This window comes from Dermacentor albipictus, chromosome 5 (genome assembly GCF_038994185.2).
Source record: "Dermacentor albipictus isolate Rhodes 1998 colony chromosome 5, USDA_Dalb.pri_finalv2, whole genome shotgun sequence".
Classification (NCBI taxonomy): Eukaryota; Metazoa; Arthropoda; class Arachnida; order Ixodida; family Ixodidae; genus Dermacentor; species Dermacentor albipictus.
Genome location: NC_091825.1, coordinates 42,146,672 through 42,173,467, shown reverse-complemented (window position 1 = coordinate 42,173,467; position 26,796 = coordinate 42,146,672). Strand labels below are relative to the sequence as shown.

At 46.5% G+C, this 26,796-nt stretch overlaps 1 protein-coding gene across 5 annotated transcripts in view; it reads right to left on the bottom strand.

Moving 5' to 3' along the window:
* The window catches only part of kar (monocarboxylate transporter 10-like protein kar), a 104,129-nt gene that overhangs the window by 22,611 nt on the left and 54,722 nt on the right, over window positions 1-26,796 (bottom strand). For 2 of the 5 annotated variants that reach the window (XM_065429985.2, XM_070538358.1), the window contains exons 2-7: window positions 25,241-25,448; window positions 23,512-23,785; window positions 20,095-20,243; window positions 18,153-18,365; window positions 15,900-15,989; window positions 14,417-14,536 (exon numbers count right to left, since the gene is read on the bottom strand). In XM_065429985.2, coding sequence (XP_065286057.1) covers window positions 14,417-14,536; window positions 15,900-15,989; window positions 18,153-18,365; window positions 20,095-20,243; window positions 23,512-23,731 — 792 coding nt within the window. In that variant the 5' untranslated portion in view covers window positions 23,732-23,785; window positions 25,241-25,448. Of the gene's footprint in view, window positions 1-14,416; window positions 14,537-15,899; window positions 15,990-18,152; window positions 18,366-20,094; window positions 20,244-23,511; window positions 23,786-25,240; window positions 25,449-26,796 lie in introns of those variants that run through there. The other 3 variants (XM_065429984.2, XM_065429986.1, XM_070538357.1) reach the window with 2 other exon arrangements.

Sequence of the window (26,796 nt, the reverse complement as noted above, 5' to 3'; positions counted from 1 at the left end):
TAGCCCACCCATGGTGCTGACCACTGCTTCAACCCAGAATCTGTCAGAGCTCGCTGCATTGGCCGTCAAGGTGATGGAAGTTGCCAATACACTTCCGCTGATTGCAGCTGTGATGCCGGTGGCAGCGCCACACGGTCTTCACCTACAGGTCGGTCAGAGACAGCATCGACAACTTTGCCCGTCACTGAGCCGTGCGATAGATTGCACGAGGTCCCGTTTGCGACCACTCCTAGGAACGTTTCTCCTCGTTGTCTTTGTCATCTCCCATTTCCATCTTGTCAACGCGGTCTATTAAGCGAGTACCAGCGCTAAAGTGCAGCAGATCAGCCAGCCATCTGCTGGTATCACTCTCGTTTTGCTACCCGATGACGTCGCTGCCTTCTTGCTTGCACTTGGTCGGGATTCCGTCCGGCTGGCAGCTAACGGCGGCTAGCGGTCACAGCCCCACCGCAAGTCACCTCTTCTACGTCATCGATAATGTTACTAAGCCAGCACTACTGATCGACATGGGTACACAGGTCAGCATTCTACCTGCTACATGAGCGGCTGACACAGCTGCTCCCATTCCGTACTTGTAAGCCGTGAATTAAACTTGAATTCTGGTATTTCGACAGCGCTTGCTAGCCCGGGCCTATGAAGAGTGCTTCGATGATAGTTCGTGGTTGCCTGCCTAACTTCTTCAAGTAACGATGCTGATTTCCTCACCGACCTTCGTCTGATTGTAGATTTCAAACGACATGGTCTCCTAGACGTTCCAACTTATCTTTATGTGCAAGCAATTTCCGTGCCTGGAACGGATTTAGCGCTCTTTCACCCTACGGTTTCCAATGGACGCTTCGTGGCTTTGTTACGAGAACTTCCCCATATCACCGTACCATACAACTGGAAGAAAATCCCTCTCCAATGAAATGCGACACCACATAACCACTGCCGGATCTCCTGCAGTGTTATGGTCACATTGACTTGCTCCAGACAAGCTCCAAGTTGCACGCGAAGAGTTCGAGCACAGGTTGGAATTAGGCATGTTCTGCTGTCCGCCAGTAACAGGGCCGCTCCACTCCGCATGGTTCTAAGAAACCTGATCACTAGAGGCCATATGAAGATTACAGATGCCTCGATACTAAGACAATACCGGATCGGTACCCTTTGCCCAACATATATGAATTCACTGTCGCTCTCAACGGCACCAACATTTATTCAAAGACTGGCCTCATCCGCGCCTGCCACCAGTTCCTGTGGGTGGGCAAGACATACTTAATATATCCATTACAACGCAATTCGGACTCTTCTAAATTCTGCGAATGCCGTTTGGTCTCAGGAACGCCGCCCAGGGCAGCCCAGGTCAGCCCAGGGCAACCTATGCGCTACACTTCATCTTCGCTCACGTAAACGACTTGTTGGTAGCCAGAAAATCCGTCGAAGAGCAATTACAACATCCACGACTTTCGCTGCAACGAATGTCTGAACACGGCGTCATCGTCAACGTGTGAAAAGGGGAGTTTGGTGTTGAAAACTTGGAGTTTGTAGGGCAGTGTAGAGCTTCCCCAAATCCACAACCATCACCAAGCTGCGACCATTCCTCAGTATTATGAATGTGTACCGCCAATTTAACAGGAACTGTGCTGCCATAGCACCGCCTCTGGACCGCCAGCTTGCGAACAAAAAGAAGACGTCCTTGCTGCATTTGGACGCGACCGCTGAAGACGCATAAATCAAGATCATGGGCGACTGGCAAACGCCGCACTTCTTGCACATCCTAACCCCACAGCATCACTGACATCTTGTGAGTGGTTCTGCAGCAGCATATCGACAATTCAAGGCAATCCCTAGCCTTTTTCTGCAAGACCCTCACTCCAATCTAAGCTCGCTACGTCACTTTCGGTGGAGAGTTTCTTTAGCCATAGCATCGAGGCTGATCTTTTACGAACTTAACAGATCCTAAGCCCTTGGCGGATGCGTTTTGCAGAGAGCCACGACCTCACCTGATGCCCCGCCCACTGGGGCATAGAGGGTAAAACACTGGCGGACCAGCTATAAAGCGCAATAGGCATCCGAGCTCCGCGCCAATCTAGTGACGAGCCCCCTTCTACATCGCACGACATCCTCGAACACAAAAGACAGGAGCAGAGGCAATATGGACGCCCGCACCCAAAGTTAAACTGCCAACAGGCAGGGGCTTGGCGCCAACTTCAAACATACACGTACACAAACCTACACACACTTACTCGTATTCAACACGCACAATACAATAACGAATTCCCATGGTGCGGTGACACCCCAACGTTACCGCACATCACGAGGATGTGCCAAAACTCATACAAACTCGACACACCTAAAAACACAGGACTTAACCAAGCAGTGGGAGGCGCGGCTTGCGGACGAGGATCAGAATAGCCAACTGGCTCTCCTGGACCAAGCCCAGTAAGCCGGTCACGCCAGGGGAACCCTGCACTAGGGGCCCCAACCACGGGACCTCAACGTTATCTTATTCCATAAATTTTCTCTCACTCTCTTTCTCGTCGACACATACGCCACGGGAAATCCCACTTTTATTGTTTATATCGGAATTCACCACTGACATCTGACACGTAAGCGCCGACCAAAATGTACCTGCTGTCACCCTGAGGCTTGTGAACGCCGTGGCGCCGTCTGTACGCATTGCGTCGCTCGATGTGCAGACACTCACTGCACACCAAGTTATTGATCCTGAGCTCCTTTAACTGCGTTCATCTAAAACAGCACTGCGGTTGGCCGATGTCCTGCTTGATGGTATCACACTTGTCTGCAACACTTCTACAGGCAAACCGAGACCATTTCTGCCCAGCACGTTACGCAAGAAGCTTTTCGACACACTGCACCAGCTGGTTCACCCCGGTGTTTATGCCACACAACGCTTTATCTCATTGTGCTACGTATGGCCCCGGATGAACGTCGATGTATGCTACTCGGTTCGTACATATGCACCTCACCAACGTGCAAGAGTTCATAAGTATCCTGCTCCCCTAGCACACCAGTTTCTCCAGCGCGATCTTCGTTTCAATGTTGTTCATATTGACATTGCTGGACCACTATCACAGTGTCAGGGATTTGGCTACCTGCTCACCAATAACGACAGGTTTACCCGTTGGCCAGGAGCAACGTTACTTCAAGACAGCTATGCCACACTGGTCGGGGCAGCTTTTGTCGCAACATGGGTTGTCCGCTTCTAATGTCCTACTAAAATTGTTACTGACAGAGCATAGTCATACGACTCCGCTCTTCCAAAAGCTCTTGTGCTTGCTTGGCGCGAATTGTCTGCACACGGCCTCCAACCAGACCCAAACCAATGGCTTCGTGGAACGCTTTCATTGGTATCCCTAGTCCGCGCTAATTGCTCGTGGGATGCCATCGCCATGGTTCAAGGTCCACGACTGCTTCTTCTGCGTATCCTGTGCGCCTTGAAGTCGGACATCGGGTGCTCAAGCGCGGAGCTCGTCTACGATACCTCTTTTCACCACAACTACCTTCTGCTACTCTGCCTAGCCACGAGTATGTGCACCTTCTTCGCGACCTCTTCTGAGATTTAAAACCCGTCCGACGCGTCCAGTTGCAGCACACACACCTTACGCTTCATGTGACCTTGCCAACGCAACCCAAGTCTTCGTGCGCTAAGGAACCGCACGGTCTGCTCTCCACCCACTCTAACTCGAACCTTTTCCCGTACTGGAGAGGCGCAAGTTTTCAGATGTCGTGGATATTCATGGAAAACTGACAACATCGCACTTGACCCGCTGAAGTTAGCCTACTGGGAAGCGAATCCCACAGTCGCATCTTTGAATTCAGTCCCGGACGTCTCCTTTGCAGTAGGTGCTCACGCTACTTCAGTCCGCCTAGTTTCGTAGGCATGCTGATATCATTCACAGATCATGCTGCTCTCTAGAGGAGGTGCTATGTAGCGCCAGCATCATCGAAGTGATCCCTCTAGGAAAGAAGACAAAGTCAGTCGATGCCATGAGCGACGCGGGAACATAGTTGGCTGGGAAACGAAGAAATAAAAAAGTGGTTTACGTTGAGCTCTGGTGCTGGAACAACGTCTCGTTGTGTCTCTCTCAAGTGCTGCCCAGCTATGCACAAACATACTGCAGGTCTGTCGAATGATTCTCTTGTACTTCAAGCAGACAAATGTCAAGTTTGGCGTTTGCCTCAAATTGTTATAATGTTTACGAACCTTTTGTTAAAATCCTAGCCTCAACTTAATGATACATAGCAACGTATTGCACCAATTTTGTCTTCATTAGATGTCTCAATAGCTAAAGTTTACAAGACCGTGATATCTGTTTTTTATACTCTTGTCGTATATTTAGTTTAGCTATAGTCAAGAGTGCAGCAGAGCATAATAATAATAATAATATTTGGGGTTTTACGTGCCAAAACCACTTTCTGATTATGAGGCACGCCGTAGTGGAGGACTCCGGAAATTTTGACCACCTGGGGTTCTTTAACGTGCACCTAAATCTAAGCACACGGGTGTTTTCGCATTTCGCCCCCATCGAAATGCGGCCGCCGTGGCCGGGATTCGATCCCGCGACCTCGTGCTCAGCAGCCCAACACCATAGCCACTGAGCAACCACGGCGGGTTGAGCATAATAAAAGGAAATTAAGTATATACTAGCTGATGTCAGCTGACCCTAACATTTCCTCGAAATGCAGCAAGGCTCATATTAACTGGTGCGTTCTTTAAATAATAATAATAATATTTGGGGTTTTACGTGCCAAAACCACTTTCTGATTATGAGGCACGCCGTAGTGGAGGACTCCGGAAATTTTGACCACCTGGGGTTCTTTAACGTGCACCTAAATCTAAGCACACGGGTGTTTTCGCGTTTCGCCCCCATCGAAATGCGGCCGCCGTGGCCGGGTTTCGATCCCGCGACCTCGTGCTCAGCAGCCCAACACCATAGCCACTGAGCAACCACGGCGGGTCGTTCTTTAAAGAAAGCAATAATTTTGCCATCCTCATTGAGAAGCTCGGCAGGTGAGGTTCCTGAAGCACCCAGCCCGAACATGCGCATCCTTTTCTGTCTCAATAATGGAGTATGGGAAAGCGCCTTCTACATAACTTGCACTATATCCTCGTGAACCCTAGCCAAGTATATTGACACGTGTACTTGTCTTTATCGGGCGACACTTTTCACCGCCTAACAAATGTTATCGCACGGCGCAGGACGCGCCTGCATGTATCGGAAGTTTCTGGAATGTTATCGATGGTTCCATCCGATACCTTGTGAAAACTGATTGCATGTGTGCGCGACGCGTATAATGTAGAACTTTGTAGAAGACACGCAGGTCCCAGTGATTAATCTGGAACATTCGACGACCGATGTATAAAAGACGACGCGCTTGACCCGCTCATCAGATTTTCGACGATCGCTGACTGTGTTCGCCGCTATCGTTGTGCTATAATTGTAGCCTGTTTTGTGGACACAGGTTCGCGCAATAAAAGTTAGTTTTGCCGTTCACAGTATTGCTTCTGTGTTCTTCAACGTTACCCCTACGTGACAATATCACGTAGAACGTGCGAACGCGGGCAAGCAATGCGAGCAAGAAAGATGGTAGCGTCTTTAGATGCTTATCCAAAGAACTACGAACGAATCGGTAGCCAGAAGCACACCCCGTATTATATGTCGCACGTATTTATCAACTTCCACAGTATTAAATCTTATCTTAAATACTGACACGTGCACTTCTCTATCTTTTTGAAGTGCCCGCTTTTCACGGTTTACCAAATGTTATCGCACAAAGCAGGACACGCCTGCATGTATCCCAACTTTCTCTAATGTTATCAATGGTTCTATTCGATCTGTTGTCATCGAACCTTCTCTAATCTGATTTCATGTATGCACGAAGCCAACAGTGTAGAACTTTCTAGAAGACACCCGGGCACCAGCGATTACTCTGGAAACTTCGATGATTGATGTACAAAAGCCGATGTGCTTGACCCGCTGATGAAATTTTCGCGGGTCGCTGGTGGGGTGGGGGGGGGGGGGGGTTCGCCACTATCGCTGTTCTTTGCGTGTAGCCTGTTTTTGAGGGCACAGGTTCACTCAATAAAACACTAGTTTCTGCATTCACAGTTTTGCTGCTTTTTTCACCGTCACTACCACCTCACATCTGAAGGAGGTGCTATTTCGTTCATGCACCGAACGCCCCCGCAAAGCCGCGATCCAAGCCCGAAACCCGAAGACAACACCAGCGTCGCCCAAGACCAGCGAGCTAGCCGTAGACTTCAAGGACTGGCCCCATGGCACAGGCTTCTGCCTGATACGACCACGAAGACAGTGGCCAGCTCAACAACAACGATGGCTGCCCCAGCGTTCCTCATCGTGCTTCAACAATCGAGGCAGCCCCATACCTACCATGGAGCTTCGTAAACCTGCCTTGAAACCTCCCAAAGAATATCAACCTTCAACAACTGGACCTCTGAAGATAAGCTACGCCATATATACTTCTCCGTGGAAGTTGCCGCGAGGACCTTGTTCGAGCACCGGGATCCACCCATAAAACCTGGGACCTGTTCCGCAAGCACTTCGTGAAGACCTTCACAAGCGTTATCCGAAAATGAAGGACCGAATTTCTGCTGGAAACCCGAGAGCAACTACGCAATGAGACCATTGCCATTTTCAAGGAAGAGATGACCCATCTTTTCCAACACGCCGACTCGGAAATGGCCGACTAGAAGAAAGTCCGCTTCATGAGGCGAGACGCAAAGCAGGAACTTTTCGCTGGACTGATCCACAACCCACCGAAGGCCCTAGCTGAGTTCTTGACAGAAGAAACGGCGATTGATAAACTCTTGGAGCTGCGGACTAAGCAATATAACCACCAAATTCTCACACCGCAATGCGCAAACCAGGCACAGGGCTCCGGTGACCTCCAAGAGACCATCAGAATTATTGTACGCGAAGAACTTTGGAAGTTGTTTACTTCGCCGCAACCTCAGGTGTCCTTGGTCACTGTCATGATCAAGGACGAGCTTCGACAGTCACTGGGCGTTTCCGAAGAGCAGCCCCAATCGGCGCCTCTCTTGCCTGAAGCGATAACCTCTGCGCCTTTGCCGGGGCCCTGTAACGCCACAATTCCGTCGTCCGCCGCCGCCACCACAAGCTGGCATCACCGACTACATCACCACCACTCATTGGAGCGCTCGACGCCCGTCCCGCCGTCACCAGGCGGCTACCTGTAGCCACAGCACCGACCGTACACTGGCCCATCGAGGGGCCGGTCCGTCAGCCTATATCCGGAACACTATGAGCAGTAACCGTGGAGGTGCGGTTAGAGGTGCGATGGAGGTGCTTCAGAACCAGAATTCGACATAAATCCAAGTCTAGTCTTCAATAAGCAGTAACAGCTCAGAAGTCTTCTCAGACGATGCAAAAACTGCTTTTCGGCATCATCGAGGATTCGACAAACACCATTTGCAAAGCATCGCATAATAACAGAAGAGTGCACTCGACCACTCAGCAAGAGCCCTTACCGGGTTTCAGCAAGAGAACCTGAAGCTATAAGGGAACAACACGACGAAATGCTGCGCGACGACATTATCCAGCCGTCGAAAAGCGCATGGGTATCTTTTGTCATCTTGGTAAAGAAAAAGGACGGAACCCTACGTTTCTGCGTCGATTATCGTAGATTGAACAAGATCACGAAGAAGGACGTATAGCCCCTTCCACGGATGGACGACGCAATGGATCGACTCTGCAACGCAAAATTATTCTCGTTGATTGATCTCAAGACTGACTACTGGGAAACAGAAGTCGACGAGAGGGGTCAAGAAAAAACTGCCTTCTTCACGCGAGACGACCTCTACGAGTTCAAGGTTATGCCATTTGGACTGTGCTCGGCGCCTGCAACGTTCCAACGCGTGATGGACACGGTGTTAGCACGGTTTAAGTGGCGAAACTGGCTTCTCTACTTGGGTCACGTCGTCGTATTCGCCAGGAATATCGACGACGATCACCTTAGGTGGCTTGCGACAGTGCTAGAGGTCATCAAGTCATCAGGGCTCACTCTGAAGCCAAAAAAGTGTCACTTTGCTTACGATTAGCTTTTGTTCCTGAGCCACGTCATCAACAAGTCTGGGGTGCGCCGCGACCCGCAGAAGACAGCTGTCATCGCAATGTTCCAGCAGGCCATTGACACAAAGGCAGTGCGCAGATTTCAAGGACTCTTCATGCATCGCTGAGCCGTTGACACATCTAACTAAATCTGAAGTCGAGTTCAAGTGGGAAACGATGCAGGCTGATGCACTTCAACAACTGAAACGACGCATGTAGTCGCCACCGGTACTTGCGCACTCCGAACGGAAATACGTACTGACGCCAGCAGCCTAAGCCTCGGCGGCGTCCTAGTATACAGGAAAGATTTAGTCGAATGTATACCTTATGCTAGCCGGTTGCTGTCAAAAGCGGAAGGCAATTCTTCTACAAGCGAAAAGGAATACCTTACCATAACATGGGCCACAGCAAAATTTCGCCCTTACCTATATGGCAGACCGTTCAAAGTTGTCAGCTACCATCACGCGCTGTGTTGGCTAGCGAATTTGAAGGTCCCTTCGAATGCCTGGAGCGGTGCAGCCTCAGACTGCAAGAATATGACATCACTGTAATCTACAAGCCACGACAAAAACAATCTGATGCCGACTGCCTATCACGCGCACCCATCAACCCTCCACTGCAAGACGACGAGGAAGGCAATGCCTTCATTGGAATAAACGCGGAAGATTTCGCTGAACAGCAACGAGCATACCCGGAGTTTAAACGCCTCGTCTAGTACTTGAAATGGAACACCGACGTTGTCCCTAGGGCATTTAAGTGAGGACTGTCTTTGTTTTCGCTTCAAAACAGGCTACTCGTGAATAAGGCCTTCTCACCAGTCTGCACCAAGTACCTTCTCGTTGTTCCCTCAACAATGCGTCTAGAAGTACCGCACGCCCTACATGATGATCTGGGCACCTCAGATTTTTGTGGACGCTACCGAGGATACAGGAAAGGTATTACTGGCCACGCCTCACCGCCTACGTCGCCCGTTACGTCAGTGTATGCCCAGACTGTAAGCGATGCAAGACACCACCGGCAAGACCAGCGGGATTACTACAGCCAATCGAAATTCCTTTAAGATTTTTTGAGTTTTGTGTTTGAGTTTATTCAACCACATGAATGTACATAAGAGTGCGCATAGATGTGGTAAGGTGTGATGGGAAAAAATGTGTATGTCACAGCTTGACTGACCCCGTCACCCGGAACCCTCGCCGACCATTTCAGCAGATCGGGATGGAGTTGTTGGACTCTTTTCGACCTGAACAGCCACAAATAAGTAGATTTTTGTGACGACAGAATGCCTCACCAGCTTCGCTGAAACTAAAGCTCTGCCGAAAGGTAGCGTAGCAAAACTGGCTAAATTTTCGTCGAGAACATCCTACTGCGACATGGTGCCCCAGAAGTCCTCACCACTGAGAGAGGAACGGCCTTTACAGCACAGCTCACCCAAACCATTCTGCAATACAGCCAGACAAGCCACAGGAGTACAACTGCCGACCACCCGGAGACAAATGCTCTTACGGGGCGGCTGAACAAGACTCGCTGACCTGCTAGCAATGTACGTCGACGTCAAACACAAGACGTGAGATGTCCTGCCGCACGTAACATTCGTTTAAAACACGTCAGTGCGAGAAATAACACACATCATGCTGTTCAAATTGGTTTACAGAAGGAACCGGATGACGACTCCCGACACCATGCTACCGCACGTCACCCACAAAGAAAATGTCTCTAGCGCGCCGAAGAAGCCCGACATCTCCCCCGCCTGCGCATCAAGAACAATCGGAGGACGCACAGCCGACCCTACAATTTTCGACGACGATGCGTGGAATACCTGCTCGGCGACCCTGTTTGGGATTGCACACCGACACGCCGACGAGGATTGAGTGAGTAGCTATTAAACCACTATTTCGGACCGTACAAGAATATCCGGGCATTGGCGCGTTGGACTATGTCGCTATCACAGCGGCGCCGCTCACGATCTGAACTAGTCCATGTTGTGCGGTTTAAGCAATTATACCAGCGCGATGGAACTTTGGCACTTTGCATAGCTGAGCTTTGGACTTTCTTCTTTCTTTTTTTTGGGGGGGGGAATTGTGTTACTTTGGACTTTGCTTGTTAATTGTTGTTTTTTACTTCAGTTTTTTCAGTACCCTTTTTCTTTTTTGTTGTCCTGCAATGTTTGTAGCATGTTGACGGCGCTTCTTGAGAGGGGCGCATTGACATGTGTACTTCTTTATCTTTTTTCGAGTGACCGCTTTTCATCGCCTAACAATTGTCGCACAGCGCTGGGCGCGCCCGCATGTATAGGAAGTTTCTCGAATGTTATGGATGGTTCTATCCGCTCTGTTTTGTCACCGAACCTTGTGTAAACAGATTTCATGTATGCGCGGCGCGAATGGTGTAGAACATTCTAGAAGGCACGCCGCCACCAGCGATCAACCTGGAACCTTCGATCACTGATGTATAAATGCCGACGCGCTTGACCGACTGATAAGATTTTCAACGATCGCCGACTGTGTTGGCCGCTATTGTTGTTCTTTGAGCGTAGCCCCTTTTTGAGGGCACAGGTTCGCCCAATAAAAGGCTAGTTTCGCCATTCAAAGTTTTGCTGCTTTCCTCACCGTGACTACCACGCAACAATATATCCATCAACTAGGCTGCAATACGACCTATCCAGCCACGTTTTCCTTTCCAGCAATCCTTTATATTGTGTCTCGATAAAACGTTATGGCACGTGTCCTAGTGCATATTTAAACCAGCTGTTTGCTCCACACAAGGCGCACAAGCTATGAGTTTCGTGATTGTGGTACAGATGTTGAAGGCGAAAGCGGCAGTTCAGAAGCAAAGAGAAAAGAATGCCACATGCCCCAACACAAACAGCCTTGATGATGCTTGAAGAATTGATGCACTAGAAGACTTCACAACCCTACTAAATTGCATTATATAGGCTACTTATAAGAAAGATTACCTCCTACCATCGTTAATATTATTTATGCAGTCTCTGGGTCAACTTGAAATTCTTCTACACCAAACTAATTCCTCTCCAACAACGATTTCTGTGCAAATGTAGGCAATTCAAGGCTCCTTTTCCATGAAGGTAACTTACTTTGCAGCAATACCTTGTAACATTATTTTAAAAAGCACGTATTCAACAACACTTGATACTCGTACTGTGCCGGTCGACTGGAGCATTGGCAAAGTAATCGCAGTTTTTTAAGAAGGTACTAAGTCTTGTCCCATTACCTATCGCTTTATTTCAATCACGAGCGTTTGCTATAAATTAAGAAACATCTCCCATTTCTAGTGTAGGAAATTTTCTAACGTTCAACCACATTTTTTATCCTAACGAACACGGCTTCTGTAAAGGCCGATCCTGCGAGGCACAATTGCTTTATTCTTGCACGACATTCACTCATCCTTTCATAGTATTATACCTGCCGATGCAGTTTGTCTCGACATTAAAAAAACTCTCGCTAATGTATCCCATGCTCGTTTACCTCTCAAACTCTGATGAATAAATCTACCCAATAAGTTCTTAACAGGATTCAAGCATATTAAACTGGCCGTCATCAGTTCGTCTATGTGAACAAATATTCATTTTTCCGCCGTCTCGTCTGGAGTTCCCCAGGACATGGTCCTCAGACCTCTTCTGCATGCACCAAACGATGCACCCCCTTCATGGGTCTTTGAAAATACGCCTTTTCGCTGATGATTGTATGCTTTACTGCCCTATAAAAGACTCATCCGATGTTTCTATCCTAAGGAACGATCGTCATCATATAGAAGAGCGGTGTCAAATTTGATTTATGTCCCTCAATGTTCATGAAGCGTTACTCATTGCATTTCATCGTCGTCGTAACATTTCAACCCCCAGTACAATATTACCAGGTGTCCTATATCCCTCATTAATTCTTTCAAATGCCGTAGTACACATATCTCTCGGCAGCAACTAACTTGGACCAATCATGTTAATCACGTTGCTAATTCTTTAAACCGTGGTGCAATGGGTGTAGACAAGAATAAGGTGCGTCAGAAAAGCTGGCCGACGTTTTGATAGGAGGACCTATCTTCGTCAAAGGTGGCTTCGTCATCATAGGCAGGTTAGTTTTAACGGGTTAATAGAGTGACATAAAACTGTTTACAGCGCAAACACATGCAACCACAAAGTAAGGGACAGGACACAGCGCTTGTGTCCTGTCCCTTACTTTGTGGTTGCATGTGTTTGCGCTGTAAACAGTTTTATGTCAAGTATGCACCAACTCGCCCAGAAAGAAGTTTTAATAATAGAGTGACGTCACGTGCAGTCGCAGTCGCTGGTGGCTCGATGGGAAAGGAGAGACTAAAAAAAATGAGCGCTGTCGCCTGACGTCTCCAAGCGTGGTTCCTAAGACGACGGGACGATGGTGGGAGAGTGGGAAGGCGGGGAGAAAAAAAGTAGAGCAATGAAAAAACAAGACAAGAAAAAGAAAGGCATTTGAGTGTTGGGGGAGCGAGAGGTTGGGGAGCCTTCAGGGGTGCCGTTGGCGGCATGCTTTTGTGGCTTTAGAAGAGCCGGTCAGCCGGTCAGTGCGCGAGTAACAAAAAAGACATGAATTTAAATGACTTGATTAGCGTAGCAGCAATGCGTGGGGTAATTTTGAAGGAGTCAAGATGGAGAGGAGTCTGGGGCGCAATTAATGGGGTAGCTGGAATGCAGCGGCTTGGTATTTCAAGGGACGTTAGCCTAAGTAGTTCAGGTAGGCGTTGTCACGGCGCTATACAGAAGTAGCGGGACCCTTTGTGTTTGAGGCGTCGAAAAAGGTATCCTGGCGTCTGGGATATTGGAATGCGCTGATGACGGTGTTACAAAAAGCAAATAAAAAACAAAATACTATGGGGAAGCCAAAACTGGAATAACAAAGCAAAGGCTGATATGAGTAAAAGCGGGAGGGGGCAGATGTGTGTGGGGAAAGGGGCCGTACAGTTCATATATGCGTTAAAACTTGGGAAAGTATATTAAGTCATACGGGAGAGGTGGAAAAAATTGGAAATGGAAGTGTAGGTGAGTTTAGGAATGAAGGGTAATGATGGTGGCATAGTGTGTTGTGTGCCTTGGATTGTGTGAAAATTTTAGTTTGAAGGTACGGTTTTTGCGATTCTAAGATGCCAAATGCCAAGTTAGTTCCCATCACATCTAGACATTTAAACATGTGAATGAGATATTATTCCGTATACTTCCACTCGCCGGAAGAAAAGAAATTTGTTTTGGCTATATATAACCTGCCGAGGATGATGAGGTCCGCTTTGACAAACATAGGCCCTCCTATCGAAACGCCGGCAAGTCTTTCTTAGGCACTTCATCCTCGTCTTTACCTTTATACCACAGTGTGCTACTACAGCTGTCAGCCCCATTCTTGATTTGGGAATTCTGCAAACCGTGTCTAAGGCTGAATTCGTCGCTATCATTTTCTTGTGCTTTCTTCTGCTAAACACTAAGAAAGCTTCCCGCAACCAAAACTTGATGATTAAGTTTCTATGTATGACTTTTTAATTTTAAACCTAACTACGACACTTGAGCCAGTCCGGAACCAAAGTAACAGATTCATATTGCGTGATTATTCTTGCAGCATCACAGAACTGGAATATCGACATGATCTACGCGCTGTGGCTCATCGCCACATAATATATCGACTGAACCTTTACTGCAAGTTATTTCACTCTTTACCGACTAACAATAAGGAGAGTAGCGTTCGCGCGCGTCGCATCTCTCGCAACGCCCACCCAGACGCCGTCGTCCGTCCAAGAACACATTTATTTATTTATTTATTTATTTATTTATTTATTTATTTATTTATTTATTTATTTATTTATTTATTTATTCCTCATATGCCCCTGGAGAGGGGTTTTACATGGAGAGGGGTTTTACCGCAACATTTCGTGACTCACTTTTTATTCGTACCGCATGGAACTGAAATTGCCTTTACAGCCATATCGCTTCAATTGCCGATCCTGCAGAATTCAAATCCATGATCGAACAAATCACGTGAATCGGCGATAACCCATCGGGTCATCGTATATGCTGCTGCGTATCATCATATAATTATAATCACTGGCGTGTATTCATTTTGGCCTGTATTCACGATGTTTATTCATTGTAATTATATTATCGTATATACTGTACCCGTCCCCCATGTTACGTCACTCGCGCGGCATTTGAGGAATAAATAAATAAATAAGTAAATAAATAAATAAATAAATAAATGCATTTTAATTGCTAACAAAGATGGCTACGTCCCTTCCAACAAAGACTTCGACGTTATGTTATTCAACGAGGCACAAATTCAAGGAATATTACTCACGAGGTGAACGTACGGCACAAAGTAGCCGAACAGGGCCAAAGGAATCGCGATCACCCAGACGACAAACCGCCGATTCTTCCATATGGACCTGTTGAACACGTCGCAGCAGCCGTTTGGTTCCTGCGAAGAGTACAACGTAATGGGTTGGGAAGAGGTACACTAACAGCCACCCGAGCGAGTAGCAGGCATGTGTTGCAATTATACCATCCCATAACTGCTGCTCCACACGCGAACAATATCGCTCATGCAGTGAAGTGCTTCTTTCGTAAGCTTTAGATCAAATACAGCTGGACATCATAAACATCTGTACCAGCAGGCAGGTTTTATTGAGGATGAAGAAGCGAAATCTTCCTAAAACGCGAGCTATATATATATATATATATATATATATATATATATATATATATATATATATATATATATATATGCGCCTTGCTTACCAGAGTAATTGCTGGCGCTCGCGTATACTGGTCACGCGCGCAATATTATTGGACAACACGTTTTCACTATAGCTGCGGCGGCAATGATCCAATTTCCGACACAGTATAAGTGTCTTCTCGCAGAGCCATAACTTAGGAGCAGTAACAATTCGGTAAAGAACCGTCACCGCGAAAAAGCGAAAGGTAGTACGCCTGACAACATTCGATAGAATAAATATGTAGTGGTATCCGTGTGGTAAATGAGAGGCATCTCTTAATCGATGCCCAACAAGCACACCCTCCTGCCAAGGAAAATTTAACCATACATTCTGGAACCTGCAGCGTAGTTATCGCGTTGCAGAATCTGCCCGTGCCGTTTAGGTATTTCACCAGCGCAAGCGGAAGAAACGATTGCTGGCGTTCAACGTAGATAAGGCATCCCCTTTTGTATTGGAGCATCACGTACGTCTGTGGCCTTCTCTCGTTCAGTAAGGACTGCAAGCCCCACAATGTTGGCGGTGTTTCGCTCCGGCATTACTTAAAATTCACGCATAACTCCGTGCATAAGTTGCATTGGCTTCGAAAACTCTAATACTTTTGTAAGCAAAAAGAAACAGCGCTGCTAGAGGGCACGAAAGACGTATAAACGCACAAACAGGAGTTCAAGGACAGCACCTGTGTTTCAGAGTTTGTTCTCGTTGCTGCCCGTCTGGTAGCTCTGTTTTTCCTGATCATGCGCCAAATAGCCCGACCGCAAGGGCTTACTGGCTCTTGTATTCGGCTGCATGTTTATGTATAGGCCACTACACATGTGGTTTAAAAATATGACGCAAGTAATATTACTTAACATGGTGCGTATGAATACTAGTCATCTCTTTCATAACACCTATCGTTGTTTGCTTATTGGAGGAAAACACCTAAAACTTGAAGCCGCCATTCGGGATGGTGACGCCGGCACTAGTGCTAAATTTACCGCTACCATTCTTAGGATGAAAAAAAAACGGACGATAAGCTGAACGTATGAAATTTCACTCACGACGTGCTGCTTCAGGAAAACCACGTACCTTGTCCTCGTCATTCCAAGTGTGAATGAGTACTGGTGTTTTGAAGGCCATGCCGCACAGAGCTACACTCAGCGTCAGGAGGGACATTACCTGCACAGAAGAAATGAAAGAGCCAAATTTCGTGTCTATATTTGAAGTCATCGCAATTACCTTCGAAGGCTACGTTTGTTAAACAGTCCTGCTGGGACAACAGCGTAATCATTGTCTCCTATCATCGTGATCTCAAGCTGTTGGCCTTTGCACCAAATGGCTCATGGCGTTCTCAGCGGCTGCGTGTGGCAGGCTTCCTATCAAATGACGTGATTACAAATAAAAATAAGATGATGCGTTGCAAAGCGCGACCTGCGAGTGCAATTTGGCGTAACATCGTCTACATATTATGAGACAAAATTCTATAGTATGAGTTAAGACAGTGTCTGCCGTCTGTGATATACATAATGCTCTGTACTTTTAAGCTTGTCTTTATCGTTGTATTCCTGCTTACGTGTCTTATTAATTTTTTAAGTGCATAAATTGTACCTGATTTAGCGTGCTCTTGCATATCCCCACATGAATGTAAGGAGCATTTGTATAATGAAGTTATATTTTGTACTGTTCGTTCTAATGAGAGACCCTTGCTCCTGATGATCGTAGTGAACTTATCACGCACTGCATCGCCGAAAACGTAGCACCATTGATTGCCAAAATGATTTTTTATGATATCTCTGATAATAGACTCTTAGGGTAGCCAAATAATAGAATTTTTTTCAGGGAACGTCGGCATTAGAGGCAAGAAGTAATCATCGAACATCTATGACCCACACTTGGAATATTACGTAAAAACTGTGAACACATTTGATTCAAGCGTAGAACGACAGAAAGCGGACCTAGTTGTTGAGGATTCATAATGCAGAAAAGAAGGCGAGGCATGCAGAAAAGACACAAGAGTAGAGAAGTGGACAACACGAAGGCCGACTATCAACCGAAGGGAGCACTGAGGCGAAAAAAGGAAGAAGACACAAAACTCATCTGCGCAAGCTGAGGAATGGTGTCACCACGTGTCAGTCGGCTGCATGTGCCAGTCTACGTGAGAGGTAACTGTTAAGGCACTTAATCTCTTCCTTATTTAAGGTAATCGAAGGCTGACTCACGCATGCGCTTCTACCAATATAGATATGTCATGCCTCTACCATAAGACGCGTATATTCATTTTTATGTCTGTACAATATCGCGCATTCATCTAAATCTCGCGTGCAGTTACAATCTTGCCAATGTACGGAAAGATTAGAAGGCGATCTACGGGTAACGACCTTTTATGTTCCATTAGCCTCTGATTGGTGCACGGTCCCGTTTGCCCTACGTAGAACTGGCCACAGCTAAGAGGAATTTTATAAACCACACCCATACGACAATCAGTAAAACTGTTGTTCTTATTATTATTACTTTTGCGCCCTGTCGGCAAGCCTCACCTCTTTTCTGCATTATGATTCAAGCAATGTATGTGGATTTATGCAAGAGGTGTTCCATCATAGATTTTACGTGTATTTGTAGACACTAAATTAAGGTGAAGAGCCGAAATTTGTGACACATATTATTTGCGACGGTTGCCATCGAAAGTAGTAGAACAATAACCAACAAACACAGGACAACAAACAGAACGGACACGCAGCGAAGAAGGTAGAGCGCTCATGGAGGGCGTAATGAAGGCAAGAGAGAAAGTGCTCGCTCATCTATGAGCTCCGAGTGGTATAATGGTCCCTTAAATGTCATAGCCCGAGCAGATAAGAACAAAGTCAAGAAAGAATGCGGTAGTTTGATGCATATGCATTGCAGTACGTATAGTTCTGACTGAGCATTTGTATTGAAACGCTTTGTTACGACCAGGCACATCCATGAACCAGAGTGTTGATGACTGAAACAGCAAGAACGGCTAGCATGCGGGCCGTCTCTGTAAGCGCAAAAACATCGGCTTTTTTATTTCTTAGAAAACGAATAATCGTTTCTGAACGGCATTAGTGCGCGCACGGTATGTTCGCTTAGACATAAGCGTCCCGCGCTTGCGCGCATAACACGCACCCTTCAGAGTCCTGTCAGTTATATATACAGCGATTATGCGTGTTTGTATGCTTTGGGCGTACTCTCTGATACCACTTAACTGTCCCACCGCATGTCTTACGCATAGCGCCTAACCTCAGCACTCGTCAAGTATCTTGGCGCTATATAGGCCTCACTGCGTTCCTCCGCTGTCGCAGCGTTACTTATAGACTGGTTTACCCGAAACGTGTTTTGCAGTCCAATGGCATCCATCATGGCCGCAAGTGGAATTGGTAGAAGCGCTGTAAACACGGAGCTGCCGGCCGTGGCGATGCCGTTGGCTAGACCCAACTTGCGGTTGAAGTAGTGCGCCAGCACAGAGAGAGAGGGTGCGTACGCCATTGTAGATCCGACTCCCAGCAGGCCACCATATGTGACCCACAAGTATGGTACCTGAAAACGGAAGCTCTCTTTCACGTAATGCTTAACACCGACCAATGACCCCCATCCCAAATATAGATACACGATCGAGCATCACCTCTCGCTGATCTATATTTGTGCTGCGATCGTTAACTTGACTTTAACTTTCATAAAAAAGTTTCTCACATTGAATAACCCAAGTAGAAGCTGTAAGTGAAGCGATTCCGGGCTCAAGAAAACACTAGCAGCGCACCTTTGAAGATGCATAGTGTAAAAAAATGTTTGTGAAGTTTATTAAGGTAAATTCACTTCACAAACCTTTACAAACATGTATACAATATGATGTGCCTATGTAAAGGAGAAAATTCACAGCGCGAGCGCTGCCAGCCCAGCATTTATGTCAATACAAGAACAGGGGCTCTAAACATCCTTGTTCCTTCAATGTGACACGGTTGCTAAGGCTTTGCAGACACTGCTACACAACCTGTTATTCAAGTTGATGTGACCCAAAATGGATTCTCGCGATATACAACGTGCACATAACATACATACTGACAGCATACGATACAAAAATGCTCTTAAATTCAGTTATAAATTCACGAGATCCAAAATAGACCACGTGACTGCAAGTTCTACTCTCTCAGTGCTCAATATTTTAATTATAGGGTTTTACGTGCCAAAACCACTTTCTCATTATGAGGCACGCCGTAGTGGAGGACTCCGAAAATTTTGACCACCTGGTGTTCTTTAACGCGCACCTAAATCTAAGTACACTGGTGTTTTCGCATTTCGCCCCCATCGGAATGCGGCCACCATGGCCGGGATTCGATCCCGCGAACTCCGTGCTCAGCAGCGCGACGCCATAGCCACTGGGCAATCATGGCGGGTTTGCTCAATATGAAGAAAATACTTGAATAGAGTCATCACGCTACCATGCTCTCGATGAATTACTGTAAATAAGCCGGCGCTGACACCCATAACAGGTACAGCATAAAATTGGTGCCGGGCGCTATGATTTTAAATGTTTTTTTACGTTTTTCGGACTCCCAAAAGATCTGCGCTCACTAAAAAATTTATGAATTCATAATTTCAGAAGCCCAATGTTTCCATATGCCTCGACCTAATATGTTTAATTGCTGTCCTTATTGGTAGACAGGGCCAAAGTGGAGGCAAGGAACCCTGGCATCCTGAAGCCACTCAGCTGGGGTTTACCAAAAATTTTCTTTTACTCATTTCCAGCAAAGTTTACTTCTGCTCGACCTAGTGCCCCTTTAACTTGCAGCATTTCCGTAGCGATTTCTGCGACTGAGTGCACGACTGACCACGAGGTCTCGGGTTTTATTCCCTGCCACAATAGGTGGTTTCCTATGCGGGCTTAATGCGAAAGGACTCGTTTAAATTGATTTGGCTGCACATTTAAATACCACAGGTGATAAAAATTATTCCTGAGCACTCAGCTACGAAGACCACCGATACCGACATTGCCAGCTTCGGGAAGGCCAACCCCAAAACTTATAAACTCCTTTGGAGTAAGCGCACGTGACCCCGGATTTCAGCAAAGATGATTCCAACGGACCATTGTGCCGACATCGTGAAGTATTGCAGAGGGCGATTTATATAAGTGCATCTTCAGTATAGTTTGCTTTCAGATTTTGACTAGAGCAATAACGGGGCTTCATCGCTCGAAAAAAAATTATTACGCTTTCACATTGTATTTGGGCACGTAGCACACCTGCCTAACAGAAATGAACGCTATACTCACCCTGAAAGCCCATGAGCTCATAAGGAGTCCTATGGAGCCTATAATGCCACCACACACCACGGTTATCCGAGCGCCAAACTTGTCTGCCAGCAGGCTCGCCACTGGAGACATGGCGAACGTTGACCCCACGCATAGCGAACCAACTAGTGCTGCGACAGAACAAAAGCACGCGTGCATTGATTACGAGTAAGTAACCACAATTCGTTTACAGTACTAGCGTGCACTGTAGCTACGCTAACGAAGCAGCTTGTCATCATGGTGCCCAGACATCTGAAAGGATGGCTGTCCGGTTGGCTGTCCCGTTATGAACTTCCTATGCATCGAAAAGCAACACAAACTCGAATTGGCAAAGTGGACGGTGCTGGCACTGACTCCTACATTTAGTTGCGACTAAAAAGAAAACTGCATTATACAGGGTGTCCCACATAACTTGACCCAAGAATGTAAAAATGAAAGACCCGTCGGAAGCGAATTGAACTGCACGTACACTATTCGCAATAGCCTATAGTAACTCAGACAACTTTTTTTGTTTCCCCCATAACTCACTAATTTATTAATTGTTTCCTTTACGATACGTCTCACGTACTCCTCTTTTCCGGGTTGCAAAACAGCCCGCGAAATACAAAACACACACACACACGCGACGGAGCACTTGCGCAGTGGTATCATGCTGCTCAATCGGCTCCCGTCGGATGACGGCGAAAATGCCTCCTGCTGGCCGAGCTTGGCCGAGGAGATGAAGTACGCTCTGCCGCTTCACTGTCGCCAGTCACGATGCAGCCGACCTTGTTCACCTAACGTACGCTTGAGAGCAGCACGATACCACTGCGAAAGCGCTCGGTCCCGTGGATCTTTTAATATTTCGCGAGCTTTCTTTGCAGCCCGGAAAAAAGGACTACGTGAGACGTATCACAAAGGAAACAACTCGATCGGTGGTTCCAGAAGGTTCTCTACAAATCTGCATATCATACATGGCGTACTCAGCCAATAATTAATTAGTTTGGTAATTTAACTTAATTATTTAGTTAGTTATGGGGAAAACAAAGAAAGGTATGAGTTACTATATAGGCTATTGCGAAAAGTATGCGTTTAGTTTAATCCGCTTCCAAGGCGCCTTGCGTTTTTAAATTCTTGGCTCAAGTTATGTGGGACGCCCTGTACATACGATCAGTTTAACAGCGAACACCGAGTTCCACATGCGACTTGAGAGTAATTTGTTTCTGTTCAGCCGTCCACCTACTATATTAGCTCTGTACATAAGTATTTGTAATCTAATAAACTGTAGTTGAACCAGTGGTCTCTTATTAGTCAAGCCCCATCATGTCTTTTATCCAGCCTTTCCCTTTTCTTTAAGAAAAGAAATCTTCTCTAGACGGATTCTTCTTGGAGTGCCACAGGTCTTTGGGGCTAATGTGTGCCCAACACGGCTCCTACCGCCCCTACATTGGAGGACAACAGTACTCGGGTTGGAACCACATTCGCCTAGCTCAAAGAAATAGTTGCACGTCTTTGTCAGTATGCAACAATGTAAAACAGTAACGCTTAACGAAGGCGTTAAGGTTCCCGCCGTGTAATAATAATTTTATTCTGAGCGCGAATAACAATCAAGAAATTCTACATAATACTAAATCTTCAATTTATAACATTGTTAGTAAACAGCATCGATATCGGAACCGATAAATCTAAAAGTAAGACGTTCTTACTCAGCGATCTCCCGATAAAGTTTGATGCACGCGATGGGCTGAATTGTGCAGTTGAGTATGACGTGGGGCCGCCGCCCAATTATGCCGCCCACAAGGACTTTGCCGAGGAGGTACCATCACCCCTATTTGTTGCAGTTCAGCATCGACGCGCCCAACTGCTGACTGAACTAGTGATGGGGCGCCTTATCGTGGTAATCGTGCTTAATTTGGCCGATGGAACCCACTCTCCAAAAGTGTCAATAGAAGAGTCGGTGTGCAAATTTTTCTGCACACTCTATAGTGCTCCATTGGTGCCCCGCATAGCGCAGTTGTTATGCACGCAGCCGTTGCTAGGTCATAAATACCGGGATTAACACTGTGTGACCCGCGTGTCCTTGAGGGCTACCAGTTTTCGGAGCCACTTTCTCTCAAACCTAGCACAGTGCTCTAGACCAGTGCCGCATTAAAAGAATATAGGGCCCGGGGCTATATTTGCCTCAGCACCACATTAAGGATAATGATGATGACAATCATGGTGATCAGTTAAGCGCCCTACTACTTAGACTGCTACACATTTTTCGGTCTGCTCTTTTGTTCATTCACTGATAAAAAGTTACAGGCTTATGAACATACATAAAGAGGGAGGTCATCTTGCATCTTGATATTAGATTTGCTAAACTTCTGCTATGAGCTAACGTATTGTTTCATTTCCGGTTGATTGTTGTCTAACACTGATTGTCTAGCTGTTATGTCACTATCAATATATTGGGAGTAGTCACAAATTCGTGAACTGCTCCTTCTTCATCGCTCATAGAAAAGAGCACCGCGTGTTGAAAAGCAAAAAAAAACATTTTAGTTAACATAGACACATTACATTTCTTCGTGTTTGTCTCATGCAATTCATGCGAACACTAGAAAGTACATGTCCTGAATCCTTCGTTGTTATTTATATGGAGCAAGAAGCAAAGGGAGAAAGGCATATTGTGGTGCTGGTCAAGCACATAAGGAGAAATTCTGCGCATGAAGGGCAACTCGCTTTTTCACTTCACATATTATTTGCGCCTATGCCATGCACCACTATGTCCTATTCAAGAATTCTTGTTGTAAAACGTTCTTTACCCGACGCTTTGCAATTTCTATTACACAAACAACATTTCTGAAGAGGCCCTGGTAACGACATCTTTGAATTTGTTGAGGGCCATATCCAGAGAATATGTTTGATGGGGTCACCCTGGCAGTCAGGAGACCGAAGCTGTGACCCCTTTAACCCATTGGTTCATTCGACTCTGCCCAAAAGAGAGGTATTGACGAAGTATATGACAAAACGTGGAATGAGAGACATCTTCTTACTGCACTAGATTTTTCACAGTTCGTAGATAATCGATACACATACATAAGCGAACGCCACAATACTGGAGCACCTGCTGCTTCCAGCGAAGTGTGAAGCAACTTATTTTAGTGCCAAAACATACTGACTTGTTTTATTTGCAAACATTTCGGGAGGCCCAAGGCTTTCTTGTGAATAAATTGTCAGTCATCCTATGAATAAAATTTGCGCGCCTACAGATCACAGCTGACTGTTCACCGGCCCCTGCCCCTGCGTGCAGAGTTCGTCTGAATACAGTCACAAATACATCCACTATGTTCTACAACAGAGGCGACTGCGTCAATACACTCGCGTTAGTCTACGCTGTAGTTGAGCCAGTGTCTTGCAAAGGAAATTAAAAAAACTTACAAGCGTGGAAGGAGGCCTGTGCCTTGTCTGGAGCAAGATCGTGTATGACTGGGTAGAGTACGCCGAAGCAGTTAATAATACCAAACACAGCGCCGTGCACCCAGAACGAGGCTAGACAGACGAGCCAGGCTAAGCCTCCGTCCTTGCGCGATATTATAACGTCACTGACTACACCATCCATCATTGGCTGTTGCTCCTTGTCAGGAGCAAGGGAAGTCATTGCTCGCCGTCTTCGCGGCGCTGAAGCTGCTGCACTTGCGGATGACACGTGACCCTGCGAAAGAAGAGGCGCGATACTGAGGTTGTGAAGAAAACAAGCCGCTTGTGTGTACAAAACGATCTCTTCTAATTGTGTGCTCGGGCTATTTCGAACATGGAAGGCGCAGTTGTGCTGTTTACGCAATGTTTAAGTATTCTCGACTGGGCGCAACTTTTCGTTTTTGCTTAGTGATTGAGAGGAATGCGCTTGCACGACCTACAGCAGTACACATTCAGCGCGGGTGCAATTGCGAGCTTGCAGCACCCTGACATACTTCAATTACCTTTGTGAAATTGTAACATTCTTGCATGACTTCTCCAATACCGATTAGCTAATGTCTTGAGATATTGCCACCAAGAAATGCACAACTACGCGAACAAAGCTGGAACTTACACAGTGTGTATCTTGCCCATACAGGTTTTGCAATGGAACATTGAAAATGCAGGACCAGCTCGCCGAAGCTGCCACCTTGCTGATAAACAACACTGTTCCTTTGAAGAGATTTTAGCTACCTTCAGGTTTTGTGCTATTCTTCGTAGCGCAGGCTAGACAAAGAAAATTTCTGCTAACGCCTTACGCTCATGAAACCTGTTTCATTGAGCAGCCGAGATTTGATCACAGTTGAAAAAAGTAAATTCTACACCGCGAGATCTGTAATGACATTTCATTTGCGATATGCGAATGCGTGTGTCAGTATTCCTTTTCCCACACAGAAGGGAACAGAGAATGTGACACAATAGGGGACAGGACGCCGACGCCCATGAGGCTGCGGCGGTGCAGAGAAGGGCACGTGTCGTAAGGGGATCGTAAAGCGGGAGTGTGAAAAGGGGGGGGGGGGTGGATCCGTCATTGCAATACCCGCTGTTGCCGTTGGCGGGCCGTTCCAGGTGGGAACACCCCTCGCTCGCTCTGTCGACGCGAAAGGCGCTTTTGCTGAGTTTTACTCATCGACATTGTCGTCTACAGTTCTTTCGTGTGCATAGCGACTTGTACGACTACGTTGAAAGAAACTGGCTGCCTATGAAGGCACTCTGCATAACGGTGTACCAGGCCCAAAGACAGCAAATGAATATGCAAGGGCCGAAACATAAATACAAACTTTTTTCTAATAAGCAGAAAAGGGGTCGGTAATGAGAGCTTGACCATAGCTCTCCGCATGTCTTCATTGGGAGAGGGAAGTGCTCAACGTATATTCCTTCCTGGTTAGTGAAAATTACTGTGGACTCCAAATAAAGGAAACTTGAGAAGGGTTCAAATGCGGCCTTCTTGGTACAGCATACCGCAAGGGAAGCGTGAAAAACAGGTACAGACGGAGGGACGCTGATTTAAACGCAAATGCCGGATAAACAGAACACAATTTTGAGGACACATAAGCTTCGCCTTTAATAGCGAAACGCGATAGCATTCAAAGATCCCTGACTGCTTCTCATGCTTCCCGGCAAATGGAGCGTATGAAACCATAATGTTTACCGAAAAACGCTTGCCGTGAACGATATGCAAGGAGGTGGACTTTCTGGCAGAAACACGGCCTCTTGCGTGGGCCGCGATGAGGCTGAGGTGGGTGCCAGCTGGAGGTATTGAAAGGAACCGGGTGCAACGCTCCGCAGCCCCCGAGACACCCACGCGCCGGCGTGCGCAAATGGCAGCTGACGCGGCCAGTCTGTGAATTCGAGAAGCGCTGGAAAAGGCGTTTCTTTGAGTTTCCGGGTGGCAGAATGATGTTTTCTCGTATAGTCAAATTACAATCCGAGATGTATGATGTCTGTAGGTTGTGTGTATGTCTTACTTTGCGATTTTTCCACGTATTTTAGGTTGAGAAACTCAATTGGTTAGTAAATTCCTTGCGTCAGATGGATAGCCTGGGAATGGGTGATTGACTGATTGATTGATTGATGATGGACTCAGACGCCGGATTTTCTGCGACACGTACTCCGTAGTGCTATCGCGTTAATGGAATTGCCTTTGCTTGGCTTCCCATGCTCTCAATGTTGCCTCCTACATCATCACAGTGTGGAACCGCAAGAGTGCGCCAAACATATCTAACGGTGATCCTATAAATAACAAATTAAGTCCACTCCATTTAGGCTGTTGTGCGAAAGTTCATGCAAATTCAAGGTATCGAAGATGCAACGGTGTTTCCATCGTGAGGACTTCCCTATACGGATCCCGGTGCGAAGAGAGCACTACGCCATAGTGCTATCTTGCAGTGAGCCTGCCACTGGTGGTTGGTTCACACTGCCAGCAACAAGCGAACTGGGAAGTTCTCCTTGCTACCTGCTTTGAACAGAAAGTTCAACAAATAATTGGTGAAGCTCGAGGCGGAGACTATAGTTCTATTGTCGAAGGCATAAATATTACTTTTCGAGCGCACATTACTTTCTTCGCCCCTCGCGGCAAGAGCTTGCAAGCCTGCCGCACTATTTCTAAATGGATGACTGCGCAGAATTATTGGAAGTTTTTTCACGCATGTACACATATTTGCGCAAAAAGAAAGCTATAATCTTAGGAGTAGAATGCAGGGAAGTTTTTTTTTTCGCTTCAGTATTATCAATACACCCGACGCTTTCGAATAAAAGGATTTGTGGTAATACTTGCGCCATTCGTCTTAATGAAACTTCGAATAAGCTGAACAAATGTTTCTGTCTTTTCGAGTTCCGCTTAAGTGGAGTCTATTGTATCTTCGTATAGCCTCAACGCTAGACTCAATAAAGAAACTGTTCACAGCAGTGGTTCAAAGCAATGAAAATGTCATAGCTGGTACAAAATGCAAAATTTTCAATGACTGCCAAGCACATATACACAAAGGACACATTCTAAATCATGACACATGAATAGAAAAATAAACATACCGGACGAACAATGGCAACGATACACAATATTGAAGCAATAAAATTTGAGGAAATGTTTACGATGCGCTTGACTCCATGAACCAGTTCACGTAAACGGAATGTTGCAGTATCGCAAATAATAGCACTGCGTTTCAACGTGCGTTAGCCATGCTAAGATATTTGGGAGAATAAAAATGA